At 40.0% G+C, this 16236-nt stretch overlaps 1 protein-coding gene across 4 annotated transcripts in view; it reads right to left on the reverse strand.

Moving 5' to 3' along the window:
- Nucleotides 1–16236, reverse strand: part of SFSWAP (splicing factor SWAP) — a 154452-nt gene that overhangs the window by 70921 nt on the left and 67295 nt on the right. For all 4 annotated transcript variants that reach the window (XM_088482090.1, XM_088482091.1, XM_088482092.1 and 1 more), the window contains 2 exons: nucleotides 8514–8676; nucleotides 857–1093 (listed from right to left, as the gene is read on the reverse strand). In XM_088482090.1, the coding sequence (XP_088338216.1) occupies nucleotides 857–1093; nucleotides 8514–8676 (400 nt within the window). The remainder of the gene's footprint in view (nucleotides 1–856; nucleotides 1094–8513; nucleotides 8677–16236) is intronic.

The following is a 16236-nucleotide window of genomic DNA, read 5'->3' on the forward strand; positions in this document are numbered from 1 at the left end:
TGTCCCGCGGGTGGGAAAAATTGTGGTAAACAATCTTTGGCAGGTGAATAGATGCCATGCACATGGCATCTTTTCACTATGAGGGGAGAGCTTGGGAAAGCCCAGCACACCTCCATAAGTGCTGGGCACGCCCCCAAATGTCATGAATTGGGGTGTGTCACTAAGACACATTCTTAGTCATAGGGTTACTCAGAAGGCTGATGATCGTTTGATCGGTGACCGATTCTGCAACTCTTTATGCAGATGCTTGGATTTGAAAGCTCAAAACATCTCCAACAGCTGTGATATTTTCATATTTTCGCATAGCAGCTGAATCAGGCCCTATGCGCCATAATGTCTCATAATACAACACAGTGTGGCCATGATGCCTAGCAACAGCGAATTACATTATTGGCAATATGCTTATACCTAGGGGTATATTTACTAAAGTGAGTTTTTAGAAGTGGAGATGTTGCCCATAGCAACCAATCAGATTCTACTTAACATTTAACTAGCACCTTCTAGAAGATAATAGCTATAATCTGATAGGTTGCTATGGGCAACATCTCTACTTCTAAAAACTCACTTCTATAAATTTACCTCCTAGTGTCAGAACTACCTTGGGCTGACATCTGCTCCTGGAGGCTCCTGTGTTCAGGTTATGAAGGAGTAGGTAACATGGCTGAGGACTTGTCCAAAAGCCCTTTAAGTACATATCCTTTGGTAAAACACAACCTTATTTTGGACATTCAACATTTATAATGGAAAAACATGTAAAAAATGCAAATTGATAAACATTGCAAACTTCCAAAACATACAATATTACATACAAACTGCCCAAAATATTGCAAAGAAGAAAACAAACCAAAAACTATACCTTGTTTTGCTTCCAGCTCCTCAGGTGTTAACTGTGGTTTCTTTTCCTCCACTATCACAGTCCCATGGTTAAGTGTCTGGCTGCTAATGGAATAGCCGCTGGTCTTATTTTGGGGTACAGGTTTGCCTTCTTCATCCTCATCTTCCTCACTATCATCTAATTTAACTCGGTTTTTCTCAAGGGGCAGAAGGTCAGTTTCTTTCACTCTGATTGCAAAGCTTATTGGAGCAAAAGAAACTAGGGACAAAAAGAGAACATGATTCAAGACCTCAAGAACATCACTGACAAAACGCTGCTAAACTTCTTCACATGTACTCAGCCGAGAGCACAAAAGTGCATGGATTTAAAACCAAACAAAATCACAAGTAGAAAATAAAAATAAAAAGGTAGCCTACAGATGGAGAACATTTCTTTTAAGCATTAAGAGCAAACCTGTGTACTTCCAAATTTAGAAGGATTTTCTGTATTTTAGCTGCAACAATCCCATTCACTTCAATGGTGAAAGGGCAACGGCTAGATATGAATGACCCGACTGGAGCACCATGTAATAGGACTGACATTTGTTAAGGGAAACATTCCTCAAGTGCTGGTTTCCAATTTACTCAAATATTGTCGCAGTTATCACGTCAGTTTCATTATACAGCAAAGCAGGGGCACTTTGTACGGTGTAAAAGCCTTTTTAATAAACCACATAAAACAGCAAATCAAAAAATGTGTACGGCTACTGAGTGATAGCCAAGGCTAGTACATGAAACTCAAGACTATCAGGGGTATTCAATATGGGATCGATAAGTCCGTTTTTGCGTTAATATCGGAGGTATGACGTCATTATCGCAGGTTTTACTTTTACACCGTATTCAATTTCAGAGACTTATCGCAGTTTTGAAAAATCTTTGATAAAAAACGGGGATAACTTTTCACCACTGAATAGGTGGCGAAAAAAAGTGCAGAATTGGGGTTTAGGGGTGCAGGTTTTAAAAAAATATACCCTGCACCCTTCAGAATGACCCCTTGAAATGATCTGTGTCAAAAAAAAAAATGGGACACCCCAAAAAAAGCACTTTGAATTTGGGGGCCAAAAAAAAAAAATGTTGGGGAACAAAGTTAAAAAATAGCGAACTTGACTCTGGGAGGGTCACCAAGTATGCCCCAGGTGTTTTTTTCATTGCAGCACCTTGCGCAAGTGGGTTTTTCACGATTTTTTCAAGTCTCTTGTGCAACTTTAAAATATGCTGACCCCCATTTTCAAGTACACCAAATTTGCTGGGCATAGTTATTTCCCCCCCCCCAAAAAAAATCTAAATGCTCTTCTGCACCACTATCTTCAAAGTCGCGGCTATTAGAAACCCCGACTTCCTTCAGCAGTTAAAAATGGGGGTACCCTAAGTGAAACCCCATGTGTAGACATCTTTAGGGGGGTCCCTAGAAAATTTCCCGTTTTTGTTATCCTGTAAAAAAAATTTGTAAAAATTTACAAGAAAAATGACATAAGGTCCCCCCCCCCAAAGGCCAAACCAGCCCCAGGCTTGCAGCCAGTGGTGGTTTCTAAAAATACGGGGAACAAAAAGTGTAGGGTTCCACCGTATTTTAGAAACCAACCCAAGGCTGCAGGGACTAGTGCTGGTTTTAAATATAGGGAGCAAAAACGACGTGGGGTACCCCCTATATTTAAGACCAGCACCAGACCCAACCGACCGGGGTGTAATGCCACAGCCCGGAGACCCAATCGCCGGGGCTCCAAGTCCAAAGTATTACACCCCAAGTCGGTCAGCGCAAGCCGGTGATCTTGGGGGGAGTCGGGGACCCCCCAAACAAGGGTCCCCCCCCTCCCGAGCACCACAGGCTTCCGCTGAAGCCTGGGGCTCATCCCCATACCCCTGGAGCGATGGGTATGGGGGTAATAGGGGGGCCAAATAATGTAAGACTATTGTAATTTACAGTGGAACTACAAGTGCCAGCATGCCTGCCATTTTGCACTTGTGGAACTACAAGTGCCAGCAGACATGCGGCACCTGTAATTTCACTGTAAAATAAATAGTTAAAAAAAGACAACACACACACACCGTGCCCAGTATAAAAGTTTATTACACACACCTAATTACCTATACCAGATGTTCGGTCCCCTTGTCCAAGTAGAATATCCAAAAACCATGGCCTTGCAAGAAAGATTTCATACTCGCCTACATCCAGCGCTGGTCTCCGCAGTAATCCATGGGATTTAAAAAGAAAAAAACGCATTTAGCCGATCCACGCTACAAGCTATCTGTATGTGTGTTGTCACACATACAGATAGCTCCCGAATGCCTGCTAATCGGCACTTCACAGGGCATTGCAGTCCCGTCAGCGCTCACTGTAGAGCGGCCGCTGATTGGCTCCAGCAACTGACAGTTCCCACGTGGTGTGACTCGCCCACGTGGGAACTGTCAGTTGCTGGAGCCAATCAGCAGGCGCTCTACAGTGAGCGCTGCCGCTGATTGGCTGACGGGACTGCAATGCCCTGTGAAGTGCCGATAGCAGGCATTCGGGAGCTATCTGTATGTGTGGCAACACACATACAGATAGCTTGTAGCGTGGATCGGCTAAATGGATTTTTTTTTTTTTTTTTAAATCCCATGGATTACTGCGGAGACCAGCGCTGGATGTAGGGGAGTATGAAATCTTTCTTGCAGGGCCATGTTTTTGGGATATTCTACTTGGACAAGGGGACCGAACATCTGGTATAGGTAAGTGTGTGAATGGGTAGGTGTGTGTAATAAACTTATACTGGGCACGGTGTGTGTTTTGTCTTTTTTTAACTATTTATTTTACAGTGAAATTACAGGTGCCGCATGTCTGCTGGCACTTGTAGTTCCACAAGTGCAAAATGGCAGGCATGCTAGCACTTGTAGTTCCACTGTAAATTACAAGTCTTACATTATCTGGCCCCCCTATTACCCCCATACCCACCGCTCCAGGGGTATGGGGATGAGCCCCAGGCTTCAGCGTAAGCCTGTGGTGCTCGGGAGAGGGGGGACCCTTTTTTGGGGGGTCCCCGACTCCCCCGAGATCACCGGCTTGCGCTGACCGACTTGGGGTGTAATGCTTTGGACCTGGAGCCCCGGTGATTGGGTCTCCGGGCTGTGGCACTGCACCCCGGTCGGTTGGGTCTGGTGCTGGTCTTAAATATAGGGGGTACCCCACGTCGTTTTTGCCCCCTATATTTAAAACCAGCACTAGTCCCTGCAGCCTGGTGTTGGTTTCTAAAATACGGTGGAACCCTACACATTTTGTTCCCCGTATTTTTAGAAACCACCACTGGCTGGCTAGCCTGGGGCTTGTTTGGCTTTTGGGGGGGGGACCTTATGTCATTTTTTTTTTTTCTACATTTTTACAATTTTTTTTTTTTTTTTAAAGGTTAACAAAAACGGGAATTTTCGGAAAATATTCTAGGGACCCCCCTAATGATGTCTAGACATGGGGAATCACTAGGGGTACCCCCATTTTTAACTCCTGAAGGAAGTCGGGGTTTCTAATAGCCGCGGCAGGGAAAAACACCTTGCAAAGCTATATAAAAACCCGACTTTCTTAAGCAGGCAAAAACGGGGTTACCCATAGTGATACCCCATGTCAGGACATCTTTAGGGGGGTCCCAGGCATATTTCCCGAAAATTCCCGTTTTTTTCCTTAAATGGGCTCAAGGGTAATTTTTTGAAAAACAGGGATAATTTTTCTAAGCACTATAGCAAGTGGAAAAAAAAGCAGAATAGGGGTTTGGGGGTGTAGGCTTATAAAAAATAGCCTGTAGTTTTGGAAATGTCCCCTTAAAAGGAAATGTTAAAAAAAAAAAATGTCCTACAAAAAAATCGGGACACCCTTAAAAAAAAAAATGTTGGTTAAAAAAAAAATAGGGACACCCCAAAAATTTAATTTAAAAATTGGGGTGAAAAAAATAATTGTTTAACAATAGGGAAATAGGTTCAGGGCTATTCTGCAAGTATGTGGCAGGTGTTTTGAAGAATAGAATTATAGCGGCAGGTGCACAAATGCAGAATTTTTTAAAACTTACTTTAGGGACTTAAAAATATGCTAGTACCCATTTTCATGTACCCCAAATTTGATGGGACCACTTAAAAAAATGAAAAAAATAACCTAAGTGCTCTTCTGCAACACTTCTTAAATGTCGGGAAAAAAACACCTGCTGGGGCTATTTAAATCCCCGACTTTCATTTAAAGGCTAAAACGGGGGTACCCATAGTGATCCCCCATGATTTTACAACTTTAGGGGGGTCTTACAAATTTTTTATGGAAAAAATCGTAACTTTACGCAAATCCAACTTCGGAGGTTCCCGTTTTCGACGATTTCAAATTGAATACGGGGATACGCGGGAGCGCGTCCGATACTTTAACACAGAAAAAAACTCCGATATGAAACGTAAACTTCGGCAGTGAAGTTAACGTTTCATATTGAATACCTCTTTAGATGTGTGGCCAGGATAGATCTGAAAAATTAACAGATCATTAAATCGTCCCTCAATAAGAGGCTTGTTTTGTTTATCAATAGCCCTCACAGACAAAGGGTGTGTCAGGAATTCACTCAATATAAAACTAAAATGTCATCTTTACCAGATATCCACAGATTAGTTCCCAGTAGATAAAATCTTTTCTCCCTCCAAATTGCAGATATTATAAAATCAAACATTTGAGGGGACCAAAGCTGTAGCTAGTCTAGAGAACAAATATAAAATAAAAACCAGTAATGCTATGGTCATTAATAAATAGTACCTTTAACATTTTAATTCTTTTTACATTAAGTGAATGTCCTGCCCTATCTTTTGTTCTACCTGAAAAGTGAAGTGAAGCTCATTTGTACAATACCCAGAAGAAGCTGCACCTACCTACACTCAAGTTATAGGTCATAATAAAAGAAAAAAAAAAAAAGGGAATTCTACACATCTTAATCCACAAATAGCATGCTGCCTATTCCATCCGTACACAGTCATTATAAACATCTTACGTGCAAGTTACTTTTAATGTGCTTACTATCGGAGCACAGCAGACTTCCGACCACTATTACCTGTGTAATACAGGCATTTTTCACAACACTGACCTGCCGTTTCTGGGACATGACGGCACTGGCTTCTAACACCTCCATATTTCAATAACAGCTCATCATTGGAGCAGCCAAGTTCAGTCTCCACATAGACTAATTTTTGTGGTTGCAACAAAATGCTAAATAATAAGCCTAGACCTTGGCAAACAGCTATTCAATGTACAATGGCCATGACAAAAAGAAGGAATTTTTATAAAAAGTTTACTCCTTTACTCCACAACACAAAGACCCTAAACACAATCTCCTCTTCAAATCCAGCAATTGACATTTTCAAAGGCAAAATAAAAAAAATATATTAGTTATGTTTTTACTTGGACATGACACAAAAACAGCTTAGAATAGTTTTAAGAGGATATTCCAGACATGTATTCTTGTTCATATTGCATAATCCTTGAACATACTTGTTTTACAAAATAATTTCTTCCTTTTATTTAATCATGACGTAGAGGAGAGTTCAAACAAAACAAAATAAACAACACTTGAACATACTTGTGTCAGCCACTCAAAATGCAAGTTCTTAATGGCCAGAGCACTCGTCTAGTGACGAGAGATTTCAGATTGTGGCTACTCTTCTTGCACCTGTAGTTTTTCTGTATGGTTTTAGATCAGTAAGTGCTAGAGTGGTAGTACAAGGATTCCAGTAATGCAGTTTGACAGCATTATGCGATTAGATATGCCCATTTATCTTTTATAAAAATGCTAGAAGTAGGTTTGTATTCGGGAAATGGATTTGTTGTAGAGTATATATGGCTCGTTTCAATTGAAAGCAAATTAAATAGTGCTGGGAAGGAGCTCCTGGAGCTATTCAATGCAGCACGCTGTTAAGGATTTCTTCTCGCACACCTCCAGGGGTGTGAGCAGAAATCCAACAAAAGTACAGGTGTGATGCGGTTTTCTGCCCTTAGCGCCGTGGACACAGCATCGCGCCAGGAAGTTTAATCGGAGAATGCCTGTTTTTTCAATCATGAAAACATGGCCAAAGTCCCTTTCCAGGCCAAGGCTAATGTTATGACGAAAAGCTACCTGGCAAGCCATAACAAAAAAAAAAAAAATGAAAACCGCTTTTGGTGGCTGAAAGGTTGGTCTAGTTCTCTTGGAGATTTCTCAATTCTGGGTTGGGTGTGGAAATATATATTCAATCACTTGATTAAAGGGGTAGGAATACCCAATTCACTATACCACAGGTTCTCAAACTCGGTCCTCAGGACTCCAAACAGTGCATGTTTTCCATGTCTCCTCACAGACTCACAAGTGAATTATCTCTACCTGTGTTTCTTTTAAAATGTGTCAGTGAGTAATGAATACACCTGTGCACCTGCTGGGTGACCCGGAATATGTGACCTGTGTGGGGTCCTGAGGACTGAGTTTGTGAACCACTGCACTAAACATATAAAATGACCAGACTGCCACTTGCATATCAACTTGATAGATGCATTGGTTGTATAGCATTTAGACATTTGAGAATATTCCCAGTATTATTTTGTCACTGTAAGTTGCATTACCAGAAACCCCAGGAGTTTCCGATTCCAGTTGTTTATTTACAAGGCTATATGGCTACAATCTAAGCCCCAACTGAAAACCAGGGCTATAGTAGTAGGGCAACCAATGAGAAGCTGCAGCCATGGACAGTGCAGCTTCTGATTAGTTTTCATGCTTATGACCTCTTTCCACAGCCATCTAAAAAAGTGGTAAAGAAAAATTCTACCTCTTTAGGTGGTAATAAAATTTAAATCTTTTGAGAGTCTGTTCCCATCACCACACTATTCCACTCATATTAATTTCCTCCAATTCTCATTATTCTCTCCCCCTTCAGGCACATTCCCACTGAGCATCCATAGAACACCTATCACACCTTCTATCAAGGCCCACCTATTCCTCCTCCACCATGAGCAGCACCAGGATATATTGTTCAGAGGGGACTGATCAGCTCCTTTCCAATTTAATGTATTTACTGGTGAGCGGAGATTAACTCTTTAGTCAATTGAGGACTGTTGATCATACGGAGATAGGTGAAACGCTAAGTGCAGAAATGCAGTTTCCCTATGAGCACTATTGCATTACGTTTTCTGGAGTGCCAAAAAGACGTGATATCGCTGGTCACAGTAACGAGCTAAATAGGCTAAGAGAAAACCTCTCCAAATATCACAGCCCTAGGAGAGAAAGGAGAGGATACCAGTTCTGCACATGCTGTTACTTAAAGATCTGTACATATGCAGCAGGACAGATCTAACCAGCACTGTGGGATTACTTAAATGTAACAGCTCTGTGCATGTATCTACAGGTTGAATAACTTGAGAATCAAGTAAAATATTTGTCACATTTAGGAGCCTGTTACATAAAGCTATGAGCCAGCAGAGTATTTCAGGAATAAAGAGGACATTGGCATACATTGACTTCAATCCAAAAAAAGACTCCAGTAAAATTTGAAACTAAAAAAAAAAAAAAAAATACAGCAGTGATAATTGAGTAGCTATGATTATCTGGCTTCTGGAATTAATTCACACGTGAGTCAACATCTAATAATTATATAACCAGGTGATGAAGAAAAAAAAAAAAAGTGTTGAATACCTTTCATGAGCTTCCCATCACTGACCGGCTTACTGCCAGATGCATCAATTTGGAAATCAGAATCACCCACACTGCATCCATCTTGTGCTACAGTATTACTTAGTATTAAGGTCTCATTTGGGGTTTCTTCTGAAATGCAATTAGCATCGGATGTTGTAAAAGGCTGTAATCAAGAAAATAAATTACATAATGTGATTGTCCTCTAAACATAAAATAAACTATAGCAAATTTTGCAAATTTGAAAGCATTTAGAGTTACAGAAAAAAAAAAAAAAAAAAAAACTTGTATGCAAACCATATGGTGAGTATATAACCAGAATCTGTTGAAACAGAACTTGGAGAATTCCTTATAAAATGATAGTTGCACATACAGTGCTTTGCAAAAGTATTCAACCCCCCCTTTTTTTTTTTTGCATTTTTCACGTTTAATTGCCTCACAACCTGGCATTAAAATGGATTGTTTGAAGGTGTGCATCATTTCATTTACAGAACATGCATACAACTGTGAAGTTGTGTTTTTTTTATATTGTGACTCAAACAACATTTAGGACAACATAACAGAAACTTCAGCGTGCATAACTATTCACCCCCCTAAAGTCAGTATTTTGTCGAGCCACCTTTTGCGGCAATTACAGCTGCAAGTCGCTTTGATAAGTCTCTATGACCTTGCCACATCTTGCCTCTGGGATTTTTGCCCATTCCTCAAGGCAAAACTTCTCCAGCTCCTTCATGTTGGATGGTTTCCGCTTGTGAACAGCAATCTTCAAGTCTGACCACAGATTCTCAATTGGATTGAGATCTGGGCTTTGACTAGGCCATTCCAACACATTTACATGTTTCCCCTTAAACCTCTCGAGTGTTGCTTTAGCAGTATGCTTTGGGTCATTGTCCTGCTGGAAGGTGAACCTCCGTTCCAGTCTCAAGAATATCCCTGTATTTAGCACCATCCATCTTTCCCTCGACTCAAATCAGTTTCCCAGTCCCTGCTGCTGAAAAACATCCCCACAGCATGATGCTGTCACCATCATGTTTCACTGTGGGGATGGTGTTCTTGGGGTGATGTTGGGTTTGCGCCAGACATAACTTTTTCGTCACCAAGGAAAACGCTAAATTTTAGTCTCATCTGACCAGAGCACCTTCCTCCATACATTTGGGGAGTCGCCCACATACGATTTGAGTTTGCCAACGTCATCTTATTTTTATCACTAAGTAATGGCTTTTTTCTGGCCACTCTTCCATAAAGCCCAGCTCTATGGAGTGTACGGCTTATTGTGGTCACAAGCACAGATACACCAGTCTCTGCTGTGGAACTCTGCAGTTACCTTTGGTCTCTGTGCTGCCTCTCTGATTAATGCCTTCCTTGCCCGGTCTGAGTTTTGGTGGGTGGCCCTCTCTTGGCAGGTTTGTTGTGGTACCATGTTCTTTTGATTTGTCGGTTCCCCGGGTGATCAAAGATTTAGATTTTTTTTTTATATAACGCAACCCAGAATTGTACTTCTCAACAACTTTGTCCCTGACTTGTTTGGAGAGCTCCTTGGTCTTCATGGTGCGATGCCTCTTGCTTAGTAGACTATTTTGTGCAGATCCATTACATAAAATTCAGATAAATAAAAAAAATAAAAAAAATGACAGGTTGTAATGTAAAAAAAAAAAAAAAGTAAAAAGCCAAGGGATGTGAATACTTTAGCAAAGGCACTGTAACATGCAAGAGAGCTGCAGGTAACAAAAAGCTGTCTGGCATAAAATATCAAACAGTTTACATGCAGAGATTAAGTCCCTTTTATTCTTTATATACATGAAAAGTGCCAACATAAAACAAAGCACAGTACTATTTTTGCCTATGTTTAAAAAAAATAAATGAATAAAAATAGAGATGGTTCTGTATAAACAGGAGTACAAACTGGAGGGGTACAGGGAGCAATTGTGTCATAAGGCAGTGGAGAGCAGTAGTAGCTGCTTACTTGTGTGCAGCTGGTGTAAGCTATATGGTGTAAATGTACCACTGGAAGTAAGCCTGGTTTCTTTTGTTCATGAGCACCATCTAATTAGAATTGATATCATGCTGTCAAGATACAGAACAACATGACAAATGATATTATGTATGTATCCCGCTGATTGAGATTGGTGATAGTAGCTGTGAACAGTACATATGAATGTGGTGGCTGAGAGAGCATTTATAACCCAAGTCACAAACACAGACCAGAAAACCGATATGGAGGAATATGTAAGTTAGAACACACTTTATAATTGATACAGAAGTATATAAAAACTGTGTGAGAATGGTGAAAAGGACATTGAATATTCATGCTAGTGGATGGACAGTTATAATAGTAAAGGCTGTATATAAAGGCATGGGTCAGATGTGTGGTGGCATTATATGCGAGAAAAACTCATTGCTGGGATGTCCCACAAATAGTAATGATCGGATTCGACCACTGCCCGAATATGTTGGATACATCATAGTCAAAAGAAAGGTCACTCATGTTGTAGTTCTGGGGTGAAGCATAACAGTGGAACAACGTATGTTCAAACTTTTCTTAGGTTTAAGTAAATGCCATAGGCATCCATGGCTGAAATACAGTTTTCAATGAAAATTTACTCCCATATCTATTAGGGATGTAGTGAGAATACCGATGCCGGAATCCAGACAGCAGTCAAAATCCCTACCACCGACATCCCGACGGTAAGTATTAGACTTTGGCTAGGGTTTGGCTGCAGGCTTCAGGTTTCTGTCGGGATGCTGCTGACTGTATTCTGACTGCTGAGGTCCCGTACCCAACCCCTCCATAAGGTAATATAATATAGTTTGTTTTTTTTGCATTTTTCACACTGCACATGCTTCAAAATTGAGCATATGTAAGAAAGTGCGACAGAGTCATACCCACATGTCAAGTGAAGTGGTGTAACAGGACATTCACATGAAGACAAACCTCAGAGAAGACATGTCAACGGAATATCAAGCTATGCAGTTATTCATACATAGCATTGATGCAAGTGTGCACGGATTATGGAAGTTTATTACACTGCGCATACACATACGAGATCATGAAACTTATTAAGTTTAAGATGAATATGAACATTGCTGTTGAGTGATTTGGAGAACTTAATCTTGACAGGAAAAGACTTTGTAGAATTATTATATAGATCTGTACAGTGGATTATATGGTTAATTTTTATATTGATCGCTCTATAAAAAAAAAAATATAAAATCGGCTTTAATCTACTAAAATAAGAGTTTCCCCTGCAGGAAGTAAACAATAAGGCTGAGTGTGAAATAGATTTTTGGATAGTGGGCAAAATACTTGCTCAGGTTTTATATCTGAAACTAGGCATTGCATAAAATAAGCTTCCTCTTGACCAGTTTCAGAGAAAGGACTCAGCAGTATAACCAAACATCTAAGAACAGAACAAATGCATATGCTCAAAACCTACTGTACTGTAAAAATTAATATGTCCTATGAGAAATGTGTAATGCTCCCGAAGCAAGCTGGAAGATAGGACAGCAAAATTCAGGTGCTCCTTCAGAATTAACATTATATAACAGCAAATTATTGCAGCTTGATTTTTTTTTTTTTTTTTTATAATTACTGATCAGTGTTCCGTTTACATAAAGTTTGTCCCTTTTGCCAAATTCCTGTGTGTGTTAGAAATAATTAAACATTATTTGCGCTGCGCAATAAGGTGGAGCAATATAAATAAGGACACAATCCACTTATATAACCAATACTGCCCTTCACTATGCGCATATTGTTAGAATTACCATTTTTACTAAATATCGAACTAATTAATAAATTCACGCATAATGCCACCTAATCCTGAATGTACAGATGTGCCCAGATCCATCTGTCCTCCGTGCGCTACAAGTAGCGTTAAACATAACATGTGACTCGGCAGCGCTGAGCGTTTTTTGTGCAACTTTTATCTTCAAGTGCATCTTATTCGCAAAGTAATGTGAATATGATGCACAAGCAAGGTTTTGCAGCATGCCTATATTCTGTGTGCAACTGCGGGTGTATGTGCATGCGATATACTACAATACAGTGTCAGCAGCTGTGACTGTCATAACATTTCGCATGCATACACACCCAGTCACGCACACACAAAATAGGCATGCCACATATCATTTAATCAGCTACTTGTGCGACCTATTCGCATCGCTTTGCGAATAAGATGCATTGGAAAAGATGCTCTGCGCTACAGTCATGTCACGGCATGGTGCGACTACAAGGGCTGTTTACTGCGCAAGGAAGTAAGGTGTATGTGGTACATCTGTATAATCGCCTCCTTTGGTGTAGTCTAATTTCAGGATCAACTGAAGAGCTAAATAATCAATCTCCCACCTAATATTAAATTTGTACGGTCATCAAATTTGAAATTCATATGACAAGAACGCAGTCTTAAAAAAAAAAAAAAAAAAAATATTGGAGTTTTCCCTCACTAGAACTTATGACCAACTCTAGCTAGGAATTTGTTTTACATCATCTGGACTCACTGAGTGAATGAATGCTGTGCTGTGACAGCTGTGTGTGTTCCAAGCGCTCCCAGGTGAGGTTCCTCCAAAATTCTCCACTGTCTACAATGTAAGTTCTCTCAAAACATTTGAGCTGGCAGACAAACGAGGTTAACAAAGAACTTTCTACATAAAGCTGCTAAGGAAGGAGAATTCGGAGTCCCTAATCTGCAGCCATACTTTCCAGTCATATCAGTCAGCATGTGTTGTGGTATTACCATCTTTGCACTAAAACCTGGGTCTCTTGAGCCCTAGCTAACTAATACCACCACTGTGTTCTTCTCTGTCCGGTTTCATAACAGAGGATGTGGTTGGTTAAAAAAAAGTGTCTCATGTATTATCTATAATAATCTGAGTAACTTGCAGCAGTAAGGTCCCTTTGGCTAGATCATTATGTGGACTCTCACAGCCTTTGATAGGCGTGTGTGACTGGAAATCCGCTGTCCAGGTCCCTCCTGCATGCAGATAAGCATTGAGATGTCTTTAATCATTGCGGCATCTTGATTGAGCATTGCTCTACGTCACCCCCACACAGCCTTCTGTCCTTATCCCCTCGTTAACATGTTAATAAAAAGCTGAATTTGTAGTATATTAAGCTGCCCTATAATTACTGGACTTGTGTTTAAATTCACAGCGCACAAATCTGCAGCGCAAGTCTGCAAGCCTGTCAGTCACTTTCAGTCTACTTTTTTAAAGAAGAATGAAAACCTGCAGCAGCGAAGTGAAATGACATGCGAGATTAACAATTTACGTGAAATAACCAAATTGTGGCTTTATTTGCGCTTTCCAAAGGAGTACCAGATACTCAGCAAAATTACTGGAAAAGAGCAGAGATTAACTGCAGAATTGTATTACAGGATATGCTGTATACGGTATATGACGGCTATTTGGTAAATCTCCCATCATTGGAAGAGGCAGTGGAGGTTTACCAATCTTACACCGACAACAAAAGCTCTCATGTGAGAGCTTTTGTTGTACCATTAAGGCTTTTTAATCTGTACTGAAGCTACTGTGGTGAAGTTCTAACATAGTGCTTTTATCATTAGAATATAACTATTGGAACCAAAAGAATCACTCAAGAATAAAGTGAAATGAAGTAAAACTCACTAAAATTATTTAATACTAGACAAAGATAGAGTCTAGAATATAACTTGTAAATCTAAATTACACGTTAGAGGATTTTTGTACAACCATACTCAGATGGCAATATAATAAAGAGTTTATAAAGACAGAGCACGATGATTTACAGTGTAAACAAAGTACACCCAACACATTTTAGAAGGTTGAATACATTTTCTAACAGTTGAATGTAAACAGCAGGCTGTGAATATGAAAGAAGTGTTAGGGAAGTAAATAGGCCTTTAGAAATCTTAGTATCAACGGAGGACTAGACTATTCCAAATGGACTGATACAAAAATACACACATCAAAGTGGATTACAGTTGATGACATTTATGATCAGATTGGCGGCACCCGCTAAGCCAGACATAGTTATGAACATGGCCCCTAAGTAATAGGCAAAAGTCTTTTGGCTCAGAACAAATGAGACCACCCCAGGAAGATCAAGATTGATGAGAGGTAGGATACGGGCTCCTCATAGAAGAGACTTGATTAGATGCAATGAAAATAAAGTAAATCAATGACTTTAATATGTGCGTGCGCTAAGTAATCACTCTGCCTGGAAGTATAGCTATGCAAGTTTACAATAAAAACTGCTTTCAGTGCAGTGTAATCTTGCCATCCATTTCTTGAACCAGATGGTTCACACTTCTTTATAGCAGCTACGACCAACATCTGGATTGCAGTAAGGTTTTGGTCCAAAGAATATGGATCCTATGGCTACAATCTCCCCTCCCCTCTCAAACAAATTAAACATTATTTGCTACACCAGGGAAAGACAAAAGGATATAAAACCACAACATAAACCCCTGGTGCTTGCTTGAAAATACATCCATTATACTAGCTGCCAGTATATGATTTATGTGCAAAACCTTCCATAAAAAAAAACATGTATAAAAGAGAACACTGCACAGAGTTAGCTCAAAAAAGTTAAAATGGATAAGCAATGAATAAAGGGCCTGATTCAGAGTTGAGAATAAACTAAAGCTGGGTACACATTAGACCAGTGGTTCTCAAACTCTGGAAAACGTGAACTGTGTGGGGTACTGAGGACAGTCACCCAGCAGACGCACAGGGGTATTGATTACTCACTGACACATTTTTAAAGATTCACAAGTGGAGCTAATTATTTCACTTGTGATTCTGTGAGGAGACCTGGAAAATATGCACTGTTTGGGGTTCTGAGGACAGAGTTTGAAAACCTGTGCAGCCTTATTCTGTTAAAGTGCACTACAGGCCTGGGTGAATACTGAGATTATACAGCAGTGTCTGCTGGATCTGCTGTGGCTTGAAGTTTGTGCCATCACAGTCCCGCACTCGCCATGCCAGTCAGCAAACAAAGAAAGAGAAATACAAATTTTTATTACAATTCAGAGCTGTGACTGTTTTGGGGAGACACAGTCCATCAAAATCTGTCGCCAAGTCTAAAATCCTAGTCACCATGGCGACCAGTATTTGTTGAGCCCTGTATTAACACGTTAAATTAAATGTGACAAATAAGCTTGATACAACATACAGTGTTGTTAAACAGTTTATATAGGGGGAGCTCGGATGGTGTAATGATTAGCATTACTAACTCACAGCACTGAGGCCTTGGATTCAATTCCCACCACTGCCCTAACTGTGTGGAGTTTGTATATTCTCCCCATGCTTATGTATGTGTATACAACATGTGGTAGAGAAAACAGATTGTAAGATAGTAGGTGAATTGGCTCCTGACAAAAACTAACCCTAGTGTGTATATATGTTTGTGTGTGTACATGTGGCAAAGAATATAGGTTGTTAAGCTCCACTGGGCCAGGGGCTGATGTGAATGGTCAAATATTCACTGTAAATATTCACTGTGTGCTATATAAATAACTAATAAATAAAAATAAAATTAAGCCATGTAGAAAAAGGTCATGTGGGCATTATGGTAAATATGGCAACCACAAGCAACGGCTTTTTCTTCATAAAAAAGGAATATTTCTGGCATCCAAAGAAAAACTCCATACAGCGTTAAAACATCTAGACTTATTGTTTTCCATCTCTAAATATCACTGTTTATTCTGCAAATGATAACTTATACTACATTATATAGAGCAAAAACTGTTAA

Source organism: Taudactylus pleione, unplaced genomic scaffold (assembly GCF_031769625.1).
Source record: "Taudactylus pleione unplaced genomic scaffold, aTauple2 ptg000282l, whole genome shotgun sequence".
Lineage (NCBI taxonomy): Eukaryota > Metazoa > Chordata > Amphibia > Anura > Myobatrachidae > Taudactylus > Taudactylus pleione.